The sequence below is a fragment of the Oryzias latipes genome, chromosome 21, assembly GCF_002234675.1.
Source record: "Oryzias latipes chromosome 21, ASM223467v1".
NCBI classification, from domain to species: Eukaryota; Metazoa; Chordata; class Actinopteri; order Beloniformes; family Adrianichthyidae; genus Oryzias; species Oryzias latipes.
The window spans coordinates 10,888,150-10,907,447 of record NC_019879.2 but is presented as its reverse complement, the minus strand read 5'-3'; the positions used below and the strand labels follow the sequence as shown (position 1 = coordinate 10,907,447).

The following is a 19,298-nucleotide window of genomic DNA, read 5'->3' as shown; positions in this document are numbered from 1 at the left end:
GCAAAAGTGTCAGATGCTAAACAAACAGCAGATGCGAAAGACTGGATCTGAATGATAAAACCTGATTTTATTCATTTATTGTAATCCAGCGGAACAAATTCATTTCCGTCTTTTTATCGCCCTGACCGCTGACAGAGACAGGAAACATTTTTATCAGGCCACTTTGATTTTTGTCCCTTTTTACATCATAAAGGCCTGATAATGAGTCAGGGGGACAGAGCAGCTGAAAGGGACAGATGTCAGATGTATCACTGGGATGAGAACCAGCTCAGGAGGCAAAAGAGATGAGGTCCAAGTATGAATATTACTCTGAAAATGATTCTGCCTTTCCTTTAAATCATGTTTTCTTTTATTTCCAAAAGGTCGCATTTCTGCAAAGACTGCTTTCAAAATTCTGTCCCGCAGCAGTTCTTGACTGCAGGGACCACATTGCAATTCTTCCACCTTTCTGCGCCTTTGAGCAAACATTTTGCCCCCACAACATACTCAAAAACTCCCCAAAATTTGCACAACCTAGTACTGCTTTTGGGCATCATGACCAACCCCCCCTCGTCAAAAAAGAAGATGACATCACAGCAGCCAAAACTGTAAAAAATAATTGAGGCTAAAATCTCTTATTGGACTCAAAAAATTCAAAATCAAAATCCACCAACAAGCCTAAACGTGTTGTCCTATAATAAGTTTTTAGATTATTATGGGATGGTCACAGGACATATGGCTTGACGGCCATTTTGTGGCAAAGTGTGAAACCTCAGTTGCTAAGGAAACCCAAAAATTACACAGACCTGTCCGTCACTCCCGGGTGACCAAAGCATATAGTGGTTACTATGGAGACAAAACCAAAAGAAAAGCAGCAGTTTTGAAATTTTTTGTTCTTAAATTTGTCATGTGCAGCTCTGACCAGGCAGATGTGTGTGTGTGTGTGTGGGGGGGGGGGGGGTGATACCACCACAAGTTAAGTTCATTAATTATAAAAAAAAAAAGATTTTTTGATCTAACTAATCCTGACAACCAAGCTCTCACAAAGCAACCTCATCAAACCCTAAAAATCAAGCCAACAAGTCATTAAACACTCATGTTTTCCAGCTGGACTGGTGAGCATTTAGGCCTGCGGCCACACATTCACACAAAAACGTCAACTCCCAAAGCTAAAATGAAATTTTAATGGACAGAACAAAACTCAGCCTCTGCAGCCAAAGCAGGAAAGAAAGCGGAGCAAACAAAAGGAGTGCTGACAACGAGAACGTGCAAATTAAGATTGATATCACTGCTGTATCATTACAGCATATGAGATGATGATGTATGACTGTGTTGAGTCAAACAAATGGGTTACAGGTGGAGCCTGCTTCTACAGCATGGAAGAAAGGTGAAGTTATGTTCTGTCAGATGATGAAATGTATGGTAATTTATATAAAGGAATTGTTAATAGTCAGAAGTAGAAAATATTTGACTGGAAATACTTTTTAATCCTCTTTGGTACTCCAACTTTATCAAAAAACCTCTTCTTAGAATCAAGTTGAAGACAGTATGGGATAAATGGGGGACCAAGGGGCAAAACAGTTGAGAATATTGTAAAAAGAAGAAGAAAAAGAAGATTCTAACAATTTATTCTATACTTTAGGTGTCATATCAGAGGATTTTAAAGCAAAACAAAGAGATATACTTTAACTATTGTTAGTTATTTAAAATATTATAACTTTAAACTGAAAAAGAATTTATGGTCACCAACGAAATGTGAAGAGATAGTTAAAATCAAACAACCAAAACTGACCATGTCAATAGCGGCTTTTTCCACCATTTACAGCAAGGACAGCTTATTACTAACGTCTCCTGCTCCTCACTAGCCTCACGATGTTCATCTGAGATCACTCTTCCACAAATTCTACAAACAGTTCTCCAGGTCACTGGGGGTGGGGTATGATGATCCGGTCTCTGCTTCAGATGTTCCCAGACGTTTTCTATGGAGTTCAGGTCAGTGGTCAATGCTGGCTAAACCACTTCCTGAAGTCCAGTTGTGACAATTCTGGTACCATGTCCAAGAACAGACAGTTGGGGGTGTTCTGATGGAATTAGAAGATGGTGATGGTTCTAAGATGTCTCTGAGTTAAGAACCTGCAGTGACTGGACCATCTACAAGAACCTAATCGTTTTTTTACTGACTGGTGGTGCCTGTCCAGACTGCTGCTCCTTCTTCATCAAAGTGAACTCTGAGAACCATGTTGATCTTGGCTTTTCGCTCACCTTGCCTTCTCCGACCATCAAGTCTGTGAAATGTGACCCAGCACTCATCTGTGAACAGGACGGTAGGTATTGCTGCATTGTTTAGGTCACATGGTCTAGTGTTCACTGTAAATGTTCATGGCGGTGTCTGTGTGTCAGTGCTTCATAAAGCAGTGGAATCGGTGGTGAATGGTTTGTCTGGAAATTCCAATACCCCTCACATCTGGTAAACGGGCCTGGAGCTGTGTGGCATTTGCTAAACCATGCTTGACGGTAGGGGTCCTTAGGTTCTGGTCATGGTTGTGGTCTGTCACCGGCGGGGCTCCACTCCTGGGTCTGTCACAAACTCTGTCACTAATTCTGTGTCTTGATGCAAGTCTGCTGATGTCACTTTGAGACTCGCCAAGTTTGCCTGCGACATTTGACTGTCTGCTATCAACCTAAATGGGGCGCTGCGACCAGATGGAGCAGCTCGGCCATTCAGTGACGTCGTGGGTTCATGGCTGTTTGAATGATGAACTTGGAATGACTTACTGGCTAAATCAACATTTTAGACCCACAGAAAGTTGACATTGATGCCGCATTGAAAAGGTTTATGTTTTAGAAGAGAGACCATTATCTGGAAAACACTAAATAAGGTGTGTCTATCACTTCAATACAATTGAATCCTGATCCCATAAATCTGGAAAGATGAACAAACTCAGTGTAAATGAAGACACTTCAACACATGGGGGGGCAAGGCGGGAATCCAACCTGCAATCTTCCGATGTGAGGTCAACTGCCCTACCGCTTCACCACAGCCCCCCAGTGTGCGAATAAACCATGCAAAGAACCATGCATGATTATTGCACTATTTATATGCAATTCATTAGTGATTCGTGCATCAATATTCTAATTTGAATGCGATACGTGCACCGAATGCACGATATAAAAGTTATACGTGGGTAGTACATGCGTGAAAAGTCCGTTAGGCTTCGTTCACACAGCGGGCTGAAACGACCCAATTCCGATTTTTTTGCCCCTATGCGACCTAGTTCCGATCTTTTCATGACAGTCTGAACGACACAGATGCGATCTTTTCAAATGCGACCAAGGCCACTTGGGTATGCCGTCCTGAATCCGATACGTATCCGATCTTTTCAATTGCGACCGCCGTCTGACCGGCCAGGCCACCTGAATCCGAATCGTACGTCATCGATACGCAAAAAACGTCATCATTCTGCGTTGAAATAGGCGGGAACGAGAACATAAACAGCAACCATGGCGGACGATGCATCAGAGACCAGTCAGTGGAAGGGTAGCGAGGTCACCAATTGGATTAATATTTGGGGTGACAGCACTATTCAGGCCAAACTCCAGGGTTCTTATTGCAACCAGGTGGTTTTTGAAAAAATTTCCAGCTAAATGGCCGAGCGTGGTGTTGAACCTTTCCCGCGATTACTTTTTTTTCTTTCTCCCCTTTCCGACCGTGATCAGAAGCGCGGGGGACCTAAGGCGGATCCTCCTCCTCCTCCTCCCTGTTCTGACCCTTAGATTCTCCAGGATTCTCCAGAACGGGTTAATAAAGAGTCCATAGCATTTATTCTGGGGGAAACCTTCTTTTATTACCGTTGTCCTTCCTCCGTAACACACAACATGAATGCGCGCCCACACTGCCCCCCCCATTCTCTCCCGCTGCACACGCTCTTCTTTGTCTTACACAAACGCGCGCGGCCCCAACACATACACATTCCCATTCCACAACACTGGGTACAGATGATCCTGGCTCCAATGCCTTCTCAAAAATGAGAAGATTGTTATTGTGCTGGCTCCTTTGTGAAAATAAATTTATTAATGAAAAAAGAGCTCTGCTGTTGACAACACTGTTGTTGACATCCATGTTAACGTTTGCTACTTCCGCAAACAACGAGTGACGTCGTTCAACGTTCAACTCTTCTGCGCATGCGGGTCAATTTTGGGTCATTTCACGGTCACACTGGAGACCACAAAAGTTCAGATTTACTTGGAAATGTGAACGGTCTTGCAAAAAAATCTGATTTTTTCAAAAAATCCGAATTGAGCATTAAGCCCTGCAGTGTGAATGTAGCCTTAGACATACAGTACAGACCAAAAGTTTGGACACATCTACTCGTTCAAACAGTTTTCTTTATTTTCATGACTATGAAAATTGTAGATTGACACTGAAGGCATCAAAACTGCGAATTAACACGTGGAATTATATACATAACAAAAAAGTGTGAAACAACTGAAAATATGTCATATTGTAGGTTCTTCATAGTAGCCACCTTTTGCTTTGATCACTGCTTTGCATACTCTTGGTATTCTCTTGATGAGCTTCTAGAAGTAGTCACCTGAAATGTTTTTCACTTCACAGGTGAGCCCTATCAGGTTTAATAAGTGTGATTTCTTGCCTTATAAATGGGGTTGGGACCATCAGTTGTGTTGTGCAGAGGTCAGGTGGATACACAGCTGATAGTCCTACTGAATAGACTGTTAGAATTTGTATTATGGCAAGAAAAAAGCAGCTAAGTACAGAAATACGAGTTGCCATCATTACTTTAAGAAATGAAGGTCAGTCAGTCTAAAGAATTGGGAAGACTTTGAAAGTGTCCCCAAGTGCAGTCGCAAAAACCATCAAGCGCTACAAAGAAACTGGCTCACATGCGGACCGTCCCAGGAAAGGAAGACCAAGAGTCACCTCTGCTCCGGAGGATAAGTTCATCCGAGTCACCAGCCTCAGAAATGGCAGGTTAACAGCAGCTCAGATCAGAGAGCAGGTCAATGGCACACAGAGTTCTAGCAGCAGACACATCTCTACAACAACTGTTCAAAGGAGACTGTGTGAATCAGGCTTTCATGGTAGAATATCTGCTAGGAAACCACTGCTAAAGAAAGGCAACAAGCAGAAGAGACTTGTTTGGGCTAAAAAACACCAGTGACGTGCGGTGAGGTTAACGGCTGCTGAGGTGGTACATAAACTATGTAAAATACGCCTAAACTGCGTAATTCTCAACCGAGCCAAAATTTTGAACAGCTCAAAATCAAATTCACGTAAAGAAACGGAAGCCTAAACCCTCGACGGACATCTGTGCCCATCGACGAATGGCGAAGGCAAGCTGCACTAATGAAATATGTATGTCACGCACGTATCACAAAAGACCAAAATTTCATGCGTGGACAGTGAGAAACATGTAGTGGCTGTGTGACACGGCCTTTATGTCAAGGGCTCCTGTTGAACCGAGTTATTCCGGTTGGAGAAGCTGAAACTTTCAGAACTCTGGGGTAAAAAAATCATGACTTGATAAAAGATGCTATTAAAATAACTTTGGCCACAGTTGATCTTCAATCTGAACGTAACAAAGACAATCCTTGATCCAAGGAGTGACTCTATTGTGATTATATCACTGATGTAGATCCTTGTCACAGATTGTAGTGAGAGTGCATTGAGCCACGTAGTCCAACATTGACAAAGCACCTCCAAGTGTAAATACTGTGAGCATTTCTTCACTGTGAAGTAACTCATAACCAGGTGAACTACATGTTTACCCTTTAATCAAACAAAGAGTTAATGAATCATTAGACATGGAAGGTTGTGCAAACAATGATATGATGTGCAGCAGCTAGGACTGCAGCAGATCAAAGGATTTACAGCGATGGAGACACCGCATGCAGATGGGAGTTTTCTGCCCCCCGGCGGTTGCTATCGAAATTGCAGGTGATATGACAAACGATGATTCTTGAGGTTCAAATGTGGGATGCAAAATGGCGAACGCACTATATAGTGCACTATATATATATAGTGCACTATATAGGGGTTAGTGGTGAGGTCACACACTGATGTTGGTGGAGAAGGCTTAGTCTGCGCTCTAATTCATCCCAAAGCGGTTCAATGGGGTTCAGGTCAGGACTCTGTGCAGGCCAGTCAAGTTCATCCACACCACACTCTGTCATGCATCTTCATGGACCTTGCTTTTTGCACAGGTGCGCAGTCACGTTGAAAAAGGTTCCAAACTTTTCCCACAAGGGGTATCCAAATAATCCAAAGGGAAAATTAATAGAACATTCTACCACAATATAGTCTACCACAATATAGTCTTTGCTAAATTCAGAGTGTTTCCACTCATTGAACTGGAATGATGGTTGTTCATTTTTTGCTGTCATCACATGTGTTGTCCGTGACACATGATTGTTTTTATGTTATAGTAAAATAAATCTACCGTGCCACATATCACGGCTGACATCAGAAAACTTACTACATTTGCTGCATTGAGATTGGTCTATCTGGTACAGGATGTTTTTTGTTTAAAAAAAAAACTCACGCGAGCTTCTGAATAGATAGTTAGAACCCATTTCTCGTTTCAAAAGATGTCTATTTTCTCTTTAAGTTTCCATTTTGATAATGCTAAAAAATATATGTCATATACATTTATCATAATAATAACAAAATCATAGATACAAAGTAGTGTCTATTTTTCGAAAGGGGGAAGTCAGACTTTGTGGCTTCTATTGGGTTGTTGTCACTGTTCTTTTCCTAAAACGCGTCTCCTGAAAGTGGGAGATGCAGTGATCCACTTTTGACGCTAGGGGGCAGCAAGTCCACCAACGGCTACCGGCATGGGTCAAGAAGAAGAAGAATGCCCCGCCCCCTAACAGAAAGTCACCTCGTCGTGTCCGTAAGCCGAAGCTACTGACAGCTAGCAATGTTATAGAGCTGCCGGGGAAGGTCGACAGCAGGACGGTGTCACCCTCCTTCGTTTTATTCATATCTCCATTATTGCCGAAAGCCTCCCTAAAGCCGTCGGTTTTCGTCCTGCAGCTGGAAAATCATCGAGCTATCGTCAAGATTAACAGCTTTATATCTAACTGTCGTCATGGCTGCTGCTCTCAGGGTGTCCTATCACAGGATTTTGGATCGCATCGAGGTGTTGCTGCCCGCTAAACTGAGACCTCTGTACAACCACCCTGCAGGTAAATAAAGCAGCTCGGGGTTGCTGGTTTGATTTTGAGTTGATTAATGCCAGAGGGGCGCAGCTGCAGTTCGCTGTGAGCTTCAAATGCGTGAAAGTCAACGTGTAAACTTGGATCTCTGTCTCAATCAAACGCTGTGGCTTTTGATTCTTCCTGTTTTGACATCAACTGCCCTAAATTCCTCATCAGATCCCAGGGGTCAGAAACTTTCAGTCCTAAATGAGCCATTCAGGCCGATTTCTCACTGACAACAGCGGAGCCACAAAGTCCTACTTCACCCTTAAAATAAGCCACAGATTTGTATTTGTGTCAGTTATGGTAAATGTAAATGAACTGTTGGGTTTTTTGGCATAAAAAACATGAACATAAAAATAACTCAGCCATTTTTGAAAACATAAAAATGCTTATATTTTTGACAGAAGTTCACGTGATGTCCTTTCAAAATAAGACACGCTGGATCATCTCAGTGCAGCAAAGGTAGCTGTAGGTAGTGTGATGTCAGCAGTGATTTAATAAAAACACAATTATTTTCATTGTTTGTGGTGCATCTCTGCCACAAATTTGTAAATCTACCAAGCCAAAATGAAACCAGAGCTAATTAAGTGACCCTAACCATATGTTTAACCAGAAGGTCCACTTAAAATCCTAGATTTCCTCAAAAACAGAAAATCTGCCTGTGCCGCTGGTACACAACACTCAAAGTTCTGTTGAAATGTTTTAGTTTGACTTGTGAGACATACTGTCCTTCAACTGTTTGTGAATGAGACGAATACATTTTGAGTTTGTTTACATTACTTTTTGTGAAAACTTTACTTCTAACATACTTTTTATTTTCCGTTAATTGTTCAAATTTCAAACTAACCAGAGAGCCACAATGGAAGCGTAAAAGTGTCACATTTAGCTTTGTAACTTCCGGTTGCAGACCCCTCCTCTAGATTTATCCAGTCTTTTGCCGACATCGTTTGTGCTTCCGTCTCCTTTTAACAGTCTAACAGTCATGTGCACAGAGACGCCTTTTTGCTCATCAAACCAGTTTCTTTTGCTGAAGGCAACGTAGTAATGAAGCCTTTTCTGATGTGCTTCATGCACACTACAATACCTGCTTATAGTGGTAGAACTGAATGGACTGAGACTTCTTCAATACTTATAGTAGTAATTCTTCAAGAGGAAAGGGAGTCTGAACATTAACTTGTCTCTGGTGAGAAACCGCTCTGGTCAAGGTCGACTTTCTGACCTGCTTTGAAGGAGGGCTGTTGACAATCAGAAACGCCCTCAAATCTGATTTGTAGAGAAAGTCGTGCCAGTCTTTTATTTTGCCAGCAGCTCTGCTACCAGTTTGCAGGACAAATGCAGTTTCACTGCTGGATTGTATCACATGACGTCTGTGTCTTTCCAGATTGATTTGGGAGAGAAAAAAAACTTTGTAACTCCAGATTGATTTGAATATAAAGAACTATACATTATTAATAAACAATTAGAGATGTAAACAAAAGCATTTTAGTTATTAATAAATAAGTTGGTCAATCCTTTGTACACTCATAAGATAGATAGGAACAGTGATGACAGAATAATCATAACCTACAAATGATTCCCACACGCTGTCCAGACCTGCAAAACTCAACATTTGTTGTCACCTTTCAACACTTTTTATAGTGTTGACTTGACTGTTTATGAGAACTGGACTGAGCGGGTGTGACATCACTCAGACAAAAGGCCTTGCTTCCAGCTCCAACCAAATAAATGCAGTTCAGTCACCATTTTGTCGCAATACGGACGCCGCCACGTTGGAGCCAGAAATCATCAGTAACAAGTAATCGCTCCGAGTCGTTGTTTCTATGGTAACTGCTCTCACCAATCAGGAGTGAGTTCATTGGAAGCCCTCACCCCTACCACTTGAAAGCTGGCTAGTTTAAGCCAGTTTAATGGACAAGGTAATAGACAGTATCCATTCTTGATACAATATCTGTTCTCATGTTCCTGTTCCTGTTTCTGTTCCTTTCAGGTCCAAAAACAGTTTTCTTCTGGGCCCCAATGTTCAAATGGGTGAGTCAACTCTTTAGCTGGTCAATTAGGTATAACACAAATTGATCTTCACATCATCTGATCCCAATGTGCAAAATTTTATTTAAACAGCATTTTTACAATGTACATGTGACTACTTGTAATTGACAGGTGCAATTTCAATAAAGAGTGTAAAGGTATGTCTGAAAGATTGTGGTGAGTAGGATGTGCTGGTTCTCTGCAGGGTCTGGTCTTTGCGGGAATGGCGGACATGACGCGGCCAGCAGAGAAGCTCAGTCTGTCACAGTCGTGTGTGCTGACAGCCACAGGTGAGAGCAGACGTCAGTCAAAGGCTTCAGCTCGGCTGTTGGCGAGCTTTAGATCAGCTGTTTAAACTTTGACCGACACATCTGTTAAATGAGTGATCTGGATTCAACCTCCCCTGTTTTTATTTGTTCTGTTGGTGCTAAAGGTCACATGATGCCATCTGTTGACTAAAACAAGTCTTATCCGCTTATCTTTGCCAAAATGTACTCTCCTCTGTGCACAACCTTTACTCCAGTTCTTCTCCTCCAGGGCTCGTCTGGTCCAGGTACTCTCTGGTCATCATCCCCAAGAACTGGAACCTTTTTGCCGTCAACTTCTTTGTAGGTGGTGCTGGAGCCTCTCAGCTTTATAGGATCTGGAGGTTGGTTTGGGTTTTCTAAAGTCCTTTTATCAACATGAAGGATTTTTAACCTCTTGAAACCTGGCGTCCTCATGCATGAACATCACATTTTGGGCTATACTGCTACCACAGTACTTCGTTCTGGTTAACTGGGGCCCGGTGAGTATGTGTGTACAGGGTTAGCTCACATATTAGTTTGGACCAGAAGAGGTTAAAAGTAACAAGAAGATTGAAATAGAGGTCGTAACATACAAACGTTCCTAACTATTGGGTTTCTAAAGTCGATTTGGGAAATCTGATAACTCCCAGTTATCCAAAGGGTGTAGTACAGAGATGTAAGAATGTGTACTACAGTAGTAGTATTACAGTGTGTACTAGAAAAGTTAGAATTAAGAAAGAAGAAAGCATGAGTTTCAGGTTTAAGTCACATTTACACAAATTTAGTTTATTTTCTTTAAAAATTCTTTGTGTGTTTGTGTGATTATTTATAATTATAATCTGGGGTGGGCCTGAAGTGCAAATCACACCAACAAATCACTACACAAGAAATATTTTAAAGATCACAACAATTAAAAAACCGTGGCAAATAATAATTTAAAAAAAACATTATATTTTAGAAATCAAAATTCTAGAAACCAAAACACAATTCCAAAAAATGGAAAGAAATTAAAATGAAATGTTTGGGTAAATCAAAATGAAATGTAAGCAAATGGAACAGATTAAGAAATGGGAAAAGCTAGGTATTATGGGATATCACTGAGTGGATGATGACTTTTTTAACGCCTTAATACTTATAAACGTGTTATGATGCGTATGGAGCATTTCTAGTATCGCTTCACCCAAAAAACTTCTGGTTGAAATGATGGACAAATGTCATCATCCAATCAGCGATGTCCTGTTTTACATAGTATTATTATGGGATAGCTTTAAGCAATCTTCACAAGATTTCCCCCACAGGCCACCAGGTTAAGTCTGCAACCACAACTGAAGTTTCGTTGACCTTTGACCTTGGAGATAGACCACCATTTTAACACCCCCCTCCTTCAACAAAAGGATATGACATACGATTAGAACATATTAGGAATGTAGGTGTGGTTAACAAAAAAAACCTCAATTGCCAAGAAAAAAAAACTAACTTTTGGCGATTCTTCTAAACCCTACACAGACCTGTTCGTCACCCCCAGGAATCCCCAAAATAAAATGTTTTCTATGGAGATAAAACTAACAGAAAACCCCTCAAAATGTAAAAGAAAGTTTTTTTTTGTTTTTGTTTTGTTTTTTCCATACAGCTCTTACAAGGGTGGCAGGGGAACATTGGGGGCCGTGTAGCAGCCGTTCAGCCAGTGAGGGCGGGTCAAAGGGGGGTGGCGGGGACGGGGGCGGTAGCACCTGCGGTCATTCAACACGGCTTGCAGCTTTTATTTTTTTATTCTTGTTAACCTCAAAGAATTCAGTGACGGCTAACAAAAACAGTATGAGGAAAACAAAAGGAATTCTACCCGATAAAACGATGCACTTAAGACCCCAAAATGATAGGTTAGTCCTTCTCAATGCTTGATATTTCTGCATCAAAAGGTCACTTCTCGCAGTGGAGTACCAATGTGGGTTCAAATTTTATTTTACTGTGTGATGGCAGCAAGGTCGTTGAGACCAAAGCTGTCACTTGTGTTGCCTTTTTAAAAACTACATTTTGTTTTCCCCTTTCCAGGTATAAGCAGGACAAGAAGGCACAAGATCAAAAGGCTGCAGAGTCTTGAAGACCTTCCTGGAGATGTGCAGTTTGGCTGCTGACTCAAAGGGAGACTTCCACATCATCTCACAATCATCACATTCATGCCATAACCGTTGTTCCACCTTATTAAGCCTGCTGTCCCTGTTGGAAATATGCACTTTTCACTCCCAAAGTCTCAGATTTCCTCAGGGTGTGTAAACATTCATCACAGATTTTAACTGTAGACAACACATACTCAAGGATGGTCATCAACGCACAAGTACGACATCTTCATCAAGCTCTATGATTGTAGTGTTTAATTTAAGGTCACGTTTAACGTGTGCATTAGCTTGGGTTTTGAAATGGCTTTAGTAAAAAAAAAAAAAAACGAAAACAATTCTAGTAAACTTCCACAAAACTTTTGTTTTTTGTAACCAATAAATACATTTCAGCAGGATTGTATTATTTATTCTTAAACTCATCGTGTAGAATTAGTTTTAGTTGTTACCTCAGCCAATAAATTCCAATTGAACATCTATGTGAGAACAAAGAGACGACCCACTTCAGCATATAGCCATGTCTAATCTGTGTTTTTAAACTGTATGTCGGATTAAACATGCTGTGGTTTATGTTTCCTGTTTTGGAATTAATCCTTTTAGAAAGCTCAGTATTCCTGGTGTTATGACTGTTCTTCACTTTTTCTTATTTGGAGGTGGGATATTTTTCTGGGGATGTGTTCCCAAAATGGAACTCCGGATAATTTAGCAATAACTGTTGACACTTAATCTGAACAAAAGACACCATGAAGGTTTGATGGAAGCCTGTAAATATAAGGTGTGTTAATAAATACTGACACCTGCATCACGGATCTGTCACGTTTATTAAGGAATTATATATTACGACTGCTTTAAATCCCATTCAAAATGATCATTTTACCATGTTTGCCACTCAGACCTCAATCCAAGTTAGGAAGAACTTCCAGCAAATCCTCAAAGTATTTTTTTTTATTTACTTTAATTTCAACTCTCCAGGGGGAAAAAAAGCCAAGATGGTGTGAAGTTATTTTGTAAGGATTTATCTGAGGATAAAAGACCTGGTAACCTTTGCTTTCATCAGGGTAAAATGCAAGATCCACTCCGATGGTGAGAGCTCTCTGTTTACACTCTATCCCGCTAATTTACAGCCCCTCACAACCCCAACCTGACCGACGATACAAAAATGGTGATTAATATTGGAGTTATCCAGCCGTACAGTTTTGATGCAGATTCCAGCTCAGACGAGGAAAACAAAGACGTACATGGATCTATTTGTCTATAAGTGGAAGCATCAGAATGGAGCGGAGCAGGGAGCTTGTTGCCCGCCCGGCGTGTTTTCTGTCACAAATACAAACTTTTTCAAACTGCTTTTTTTTAATCTGCTCCGGATTCACTACAATTTTCTTCATACATGTTCTCCATCATCAGAAAATGTCCCAACATGTTATAAAAGCCCCAAAACACGATTTTTTTTTTATCAGAGTAGGTCTGTAAGGAAATCCAGACCCAGAGAAAACCTACTTTAAGCTGATTTTGGCAAACTGGTTTAGCTTTTGGTGGAACTTTGAAATATTATGAATGAGAACTAGAAGATGTTTTGAGAGAATTCATCCTACTTTATTCCAGACCTTCTACAGGGTTTTTGAACTTTTCAAAAACTTGCTCGTTCTTTTCTATTTTTGATGATTTATAATTTGAAGCAAAAGATGACATTTTCAGCCCAAAAAAGCCAGAGGCCAAGTATTCAGGTCTCTAAAAAGCTTTAAACTTTGACATACTTTTGTTCTAGAAACCTTTGAACTGTTTGGTAAAAATGTTTTTAATGTAGCTTTTTGATTCTTTAATGTTTTTACACAAGCTCAGTTTGAGTCTTGAATATTATTTCAAATGTTCAAGTCAGGCCTGAAGTCTTAAACTAATTTAAATGATCATTTTATTACAGTTCTTTAAACTATTTGTTTTGGATTTAACAGGCTGACTTATTTCAAGCACTACAAGAAAAACACCCTTAATGAAATAAAAATATCAGATGCATAAATAAAAACTAGTAAAGCTATAAATTCATTAACTAGACAGGAGGATGCTCCCTACTTGACAATTGTTTCTAATCATCTCGTCTCCCAAAGTCTCAGATTTCCTCAGGGTGTGTAAACATTCATGACAGATTTTAACTGTAGACAAACATCCTCAAGGATGGTCATCAACGCACAAGTACGACGTCTTCATCAAGCTCTGATTGGAGTGTCAAAGTTTCATTACTTAAAAAGGACTGTAATGACTTTATACAACTTGTTTCCATAGTGACCATAATCTGGCTCCTAACATTTAAAGTTATACTTTCTCTTTCCGAGTGCAGGTTGTTTATTAAAGATGAAGTATTTATTAATAACCTCCTTTCAGATGATCCTGAATGAACAGAATAAAAAGTTTAAATGGAGAAACTGTCCCTCTAACCTGAACATTCCCCTTCTAGTAACTAGAGTGACAATGTTCTATGATTTAAAAAAACAAAAACATGATGGCTTTCTAAATAAAAAAGCCATTTTGAAATCATTTCAAGAGATACTGACATGAAACCTTTTCCCTTGTTGAACCCAGTGTTCATTTAGAGCCCATCTGATCAGAGGCAGTTAGTAACGAGACCATAAAATCTGCTTTAGAAATCATGAGCTGAGACAGTATTTAATGTTTTTTATTAACAATATTTCAGTCTAGCGTTTTCCACCAACACGGGGTGCGCTGACTTTCATGGGCTTGGCGATCTTGGGTTTCTGTGCAGCCTTAGCAGACGACTGGAAGAAAAGTACACATGCATTAGTGAATTGTGACAAACCCGTGTTTGATTTGCTGTTAGTGCTGTTGCTGCTAGTGTGAGCTAGAGCTGTCAAACAGCAGCTCTCACCTTTGCAGCTGCAGTAGCAGGCTTCTTAGCTGCCTGCTTCGCCTTCTTGGCCTCCTTGGCAGCTCTGAAGTGAAACAATAAATCAATAAACAGGAATCCAGACATTCATTTCTATTAAGTCTTATGCATTTCATTCCAAAACAACTGTTGGGTTTTATCCAAAAAAAGATACCAGCTTTGTCCAAAAGAATGGCAGAACTTTCAAGGATTCAGAAGCATGTCATAACAAAATTCCATCTTTAAATGGATTTTTGAGCTGACTACAGTTTAAATGAAGGTGCATCTTATGGGGGGGGGGGGGGGGGGGGGGGGTGGTTCACATTACCTGATGGCCTGCTCCCTTTGGGCCTTGCGGACCTCGGGTTTCTGGTTCCTCTTCGCCATAATCTCAGCCAGGGAGGCGCCAGTAATGGCCCTCTGGAACTTCACTGCACGGCGGGTGCGCTTCTTCGTGACTTCTTCCTGTTTAAAAAGACCCGTCATTATTTTGCTCTCATAGTGACATGTAAAGATGAAATCCACTTAATATCCACCATTTGATTGAGACAAATGCTAAAGCAAACTGCTGATGAGTTAAATCTAAAGGCAGAGCTTAGCTACAGCAACACTAACACGCATTTCCTTTAACAGTGTTGGAGAGTTTGGAGGCTGGCCGATGCTAAGTTGTCATTAAGACGCCATGGGCCAGTACTATGATCTCCAGTTGCTGTACGGCTACAGGTGTGGAGTGAGTGCTGCTGCCCAGACAGCAAAACACAGTCCAGCAGCAGCACATGACACAGACCAACACTATGCACACCTTTCACCTGCAGCCAACCTGCTTCTAATCCTCATCAACTCTGAGTTTACATTTACGGTAACATGAACAGACGACAACGCTGCAATATTCTGGTAACTAAAAAGACACTTCACATTAGCAGATCAACATTATTCATTATTGATACACTGATTAAAGTTGGCTTTAACATTCTTGTGGCTTTTTTCTGATGGAGGACATATTAAGAAACTTGGGTTCAACCTCACATTCAAGTACTGTATTTTCTGCATAATAAGGCAAACTTAAAAACCTTTATTTTTTTCAAAAACTACAGTACGCCTTACAATGCGGGGAACCTTAAAATTCTGGTTGTGCTCAAGGCAAAGCCATTTTGAGAGGTACACAGCAGTCTGTCAAAAATGTCTTTTTTGTGTCTTTTTACAAGTTGCAAAAAAATTAGCCGGAACAGGAAGTTTATGCCTCGTCTCCCCCTCCCCATTTCAGTCGGAAAATACTCCTTTTGGGTCAAAAAACATTCATTTAGCTGGTGACCCTAACAGTTACACTTTATTATGTTTTAAGCATTAAAACTTTAATACAAGGTGAATCAGCTGTTCAGTAGAAAGGCAGCTTTGTATGCAACACTTTAAAGTGGCTTTTCACTGATGTGCATAGAAAGTGTTGAATGCCGCCGCAAAGCCGCTTTTTCCCATGACGATATTTTCCAATTCACATCGATCGCATTGAGGGTTGAAAAGTTGTTGAAAGAACATAAACATAGGAGCTAAAGCTCTGGTGTAACAGGTTTACAAATCTGAACACTTAGGTAAATATTTTTGAAAGGAATAAAAAAAAATACATTTTCAATAAAAAGGTGCTAAAATTCTGAAATCTTGTCGTTTCTGTTTCCAGCTAATGATGTCTGGGCACCAGCGTGTCTGCAACAAGGTTGGATGTTATTATAAATACGCTAATGCAGCTAACATGTAGTGGTATTGGACTCTTGTGTTACTAGCTAAGATGGGAGTTAGCAATAACACAAACGTTTCTTTTAGCTATATCAGTCTGTTTAACATGTTGCAAACCAGGTTGAACTTTACAGGTTGAAATCTGACTGAAGGACTTACCTGACACTTTTCTCGCTTAATGCGCCTTATAATTCAGTGCGCCTTAGAAATAAAACTAGTTTGAACATGAACTATTCATTGACAGTGCGCCTTATAATCCAGGGTGCTCCATGCAGATTTCTTTTTTAATTCAAATCGTTGTGAATCAGCAGCAGACAAAACTCAAAATAGATCAAAAGATGATCAGAGTGGGACCATAATGCCAAAGCTTTAGCTCCAGTGTTTACATTCGTTTGACTACTGTAACTCTTCAACCACTGACACAATTAATGTAATTCCAGTGGATTCTGAAGCAGAGAAAAGCGGCTTTAGTGAAGCGCTCTCTGCTGTAAAACAGCTAAAAGTGACTATGCAGATCTTTTAACTTTGTAAAAATGTGTAATCTTTTGTTCTTTACCTTCCACTTTTGTTGAGATAAAATGTGTCTTTAATATAAAGTGATTATTATGACAATGTAACATGCAGGAGTACTTACAGACTGTCCCTTCTTGTGCTTACGTCTGTACAGCACAGTCCAGTTGATCTGTCTGGGGTTCCTTTTCGCCAGGAAGGCAGACTCGCATTTTGCATTCAGAAATTGAAACACCTAAGAATACAAACGTTTATATAAATACACATTCCAGTCATGGTTAGGCAGAATGGAAACAAAAGCAGATTCAAACAAAAAAAAAATCTAAAAAACATCCATTCAAGGCCTTTGAAAGTTCACACTTTGCAACACTTTATGAGCCAGCATTCTAAATTATGAGGACAAACCCCAATGGAGGACTTTAAAGCTTGCAATTATTGGTCTGGATTGGCTGATTTTCTTTACACCTACCAATCACTATTCATACCAAATTTAATTCATTAAAAATTTATTTACTGAGCATTCGTAGAATAACCCTTTTGGGCCTTTCAAGATCCCATAAATAATTCATTTTGCAATGGGTCAGAACAAGGATGTACATTCATAGGAATGTGAAAACTAATGATTTGTTTCTTATAAACTCTTAACGTACGAACAAGGAACATTATTCATGTATTAAAAATGTCATTGGGTCAGTCTTAGTTGTGACTTGAATGGCAGAAAAACTGCGTGACATAAATTCTGATTTTATGAAGTGACACCGACCGGCTGGTTGATTTGATAGCCACCGTTAGCATCGGGACGGTTAGCAAGAGAACTGAACAGCGAGAACATGCGATCAACAAGATGCTATGAAGATTCAGCCAAATTATGTTAGCCACGTGGTCAACTTTACTACTTCTAAACACCAAATTAGAGGCGTTCTGAATACTTTGTCGGCGTGTTACCTTTCCGTCTATCCTAGCGTATCGGCGACCATGGCCGGGGTAAATCTTATACCCGCTGAAACTGCACAACTCGACCCTGGAAACCACAAATATAATATACAATTACATGAAAACTGAAGACATTCCATTATATTGTAGATATTTTCTTTAGAAGTCACAGTTATAAGCATGGATGATGTTTGATTATATTCCTTGAACTCACTTCATGATGGCTTATGGAGGGCCCAAACCGGAAAGAACGATACCGGAAGCGGAAACAAATTTAATAACATGAATAAATGTTTGATAGCAAATGAGCAGCTCATATTTTTTCTGTTCAATTGTCATAATTATTATTTGGATGGGGAAAATATTAAATTTTTCCCTTTGAGTACTTTGATACTTTTATCAGTTGTTCCAACATCGTTACATTTATTTTTTTTCTTTTATTTTGATAGCAAACGATCATTAGGAAAATGTAATATAGTTATATTTTTTAATATACAACGTATATAATTGATGATGATGGTGTCAAAACAATAGAATAACTTGGACAATTTTAAGTGATGTTATACTCGAGCGGGCGGCGCGAGTCTTGTAACTTTTCAAAGCGGAGGTGACGTAGTGAGCACTCAGTTAACGTTGCAATTGATCACGTGACTTAGCAAATGACGCGTCATTACATTTATAAAGAGAAGTAATTCATTCTGTCTTGTTTTGTTTTCTAAAATGTAATGCTATTTTTAAAAGTAATTTTCTTTTCTAATTGTTGTTATCTTTAAAATGTCTTTGGATCAAGTGATTTGTAAATATGATTTACACTTTGGAGCCACCGTATTTTCCTAAATGAAAATCTATGTGAATCTCCCTGTGTACTTCAAAACCTTAATATCATTTTTTCCTAGCAGCACAATCATTTCACAGTTCTTTTTTCCTTTTTCTTTCTTTTTTTTTTTGTAAAATGTGAAATTTAAATAAAATCGAATTTCCTTTTTTTTAATTAAATTAATTGTAATTGCTTAACTAAGTAATGGCAAGTGGTTATTAAAATGTTAACCGGTTAACATTTGGTTAGTTAAATATAAACGACCGTAAATAATACAATTAATTCATCTGATTTAACTAGGATAATTAAATACAAATTAACTTAGTGTAGTTGAACTAACTTAACTTCATAAGGTTGATCTGACAGTTATGCTGATTTGAATCAAAAACTTCAATAAAATTTACTCAACCAAAACAAGCTGTACCAAATCTATTTGATAAAGTTATTTTAACGGACAAGACAACTTTTCTTAATTATTTTACTATAATAATAATAGTAAGAATAAAACTAATAATAATGAATTAGATTTGTCTGTGCTTTTCCAGACGTTCAAAACTTCCATTATATATGTCCATTATTTATTAGCCCCTCATTCATACTTGGTGATGGTAGAGGCGTGGCGTCCAGTTTGCGCCTACAGTCCCTCTGACCATCACCGGGACATTCATTCACATTCACACACCAGTGGAGCCACACTGGAGGCAGGGAGGGTGAAGTGTCTTGCCCATTAAACTTTTATGTAAACTTTGATGACAGACTTTACGAAATGGTAAAAAATGAGAGCACATTTCCAATTAAAGAAAAAAATG

At 39.5% G+C, this 19,298-nt stretch overlaps 2 protein-coding genes and 1 non-coding gene across 3 annotated transcripts; 1 reads left to right on the top strand and 2 right to left on the bottom strand.

The window, feature by feature from the left end:
• Positions 1 to 6,826: 6,826 nt before the first annotated feature.
• mpc2 (mitochondrial pyruvate carrier 2) lies at positions 6,827 to 12,428 on the top strand. Its single transcript, XM_004081499.4, has 5 exons — positions 6,827 to 7,188; positions 9,191 to 9,231; positions 9,434 to 9,518; positions 9,766 to 9,877; positions 11,565 to 12,428. Exons 1-5 carry the CDS (start codon positions 7,092 to 7,094, stop codon positions 11,611 to 11,613), a joined length of 384 nt encoding a protein of 127 aa, XP_004081547.1. The 5' UTR covers positions 6,827 to 7,091; the 3' UTR covers positions 11,614 to 12,428.
• A 1,850-nt stretch (positions 12,429 to 14,278) lies between these two features.
• rpl24 (ribosomal protein L24) lies at positions 14,279 to 17,965 on the bottom strand. The gene is made up of 6 exons (XM_004081497.4): positions 17,887 to 17,965; positions 17,685 to 17,760; positions 16,864 to 16,974; positions 14,830 to 14,966; positions 14,505 to 14,568; positions 14,279 to 14,394 (listed from the first exon to the last, which is right to left on the bottom strand). The coding sequence occupies exons 1-6, from the start codon at positions 17,889 to 17,891 to the stop codon at positions 14,314 to 14,316; spliced, it is 474 nt and encodes a 157-aa protein (XP_004081545.1). The 5' UTR covers positions 17,892 to 17,965; the 3' UTR covers positions 14,279 to 14,313.
• On the bottom strand, positions 15,132 to 15,311 carry LOC111946815. The gene has a single exon (XR_002872587.1). It is a non-coding gene; the product is annotated as a small nucleolar RNA SNORA23 (small nucleolar RNA).
• Positions 17,966 to 19,298: the final 1,333 nt, after the last annotated feature.

Coding starts and splice junctions, on each gene's coding strand:
- mpc2 (XM_004081499.4), top strand. CDS start 7,092: ATGGCTGCTGCTCTCAGGGTGTCCTATCACAGGATTTTGGATCGCATC. Junction 7,189..9,190: donor TCTGTACAACCACCCTGCAG/GTAAATAAAGCA, acceptor TGTTCCTTTCAG/GTCCAAAAACAGTTTTCTTC. Junction 9,519..9,765: donor GTGTGTGCTGACAGCCACAG/GTGAGAGCAGAC, acceptor CTTCTCCTCCAG/GGCTCGTCTGGTCCAGGTAC.
- rpl24 (XM_004081497.4), bottom strand. Junction 16,975..17,684: donor ACGCTAGGATAGACGGAAAG/GTAACACGCCGA, acceptor TTGTATTCTTAG/GTGTTTCAATTTCTGAATGC. Junction 14,967..16,863: donor AGCACAAGAAGGGACAGTCT/GTAAGTACTCCT, acceptor CTTTTTAAACAG/GAAGAAGTCACGAAGAAGCG.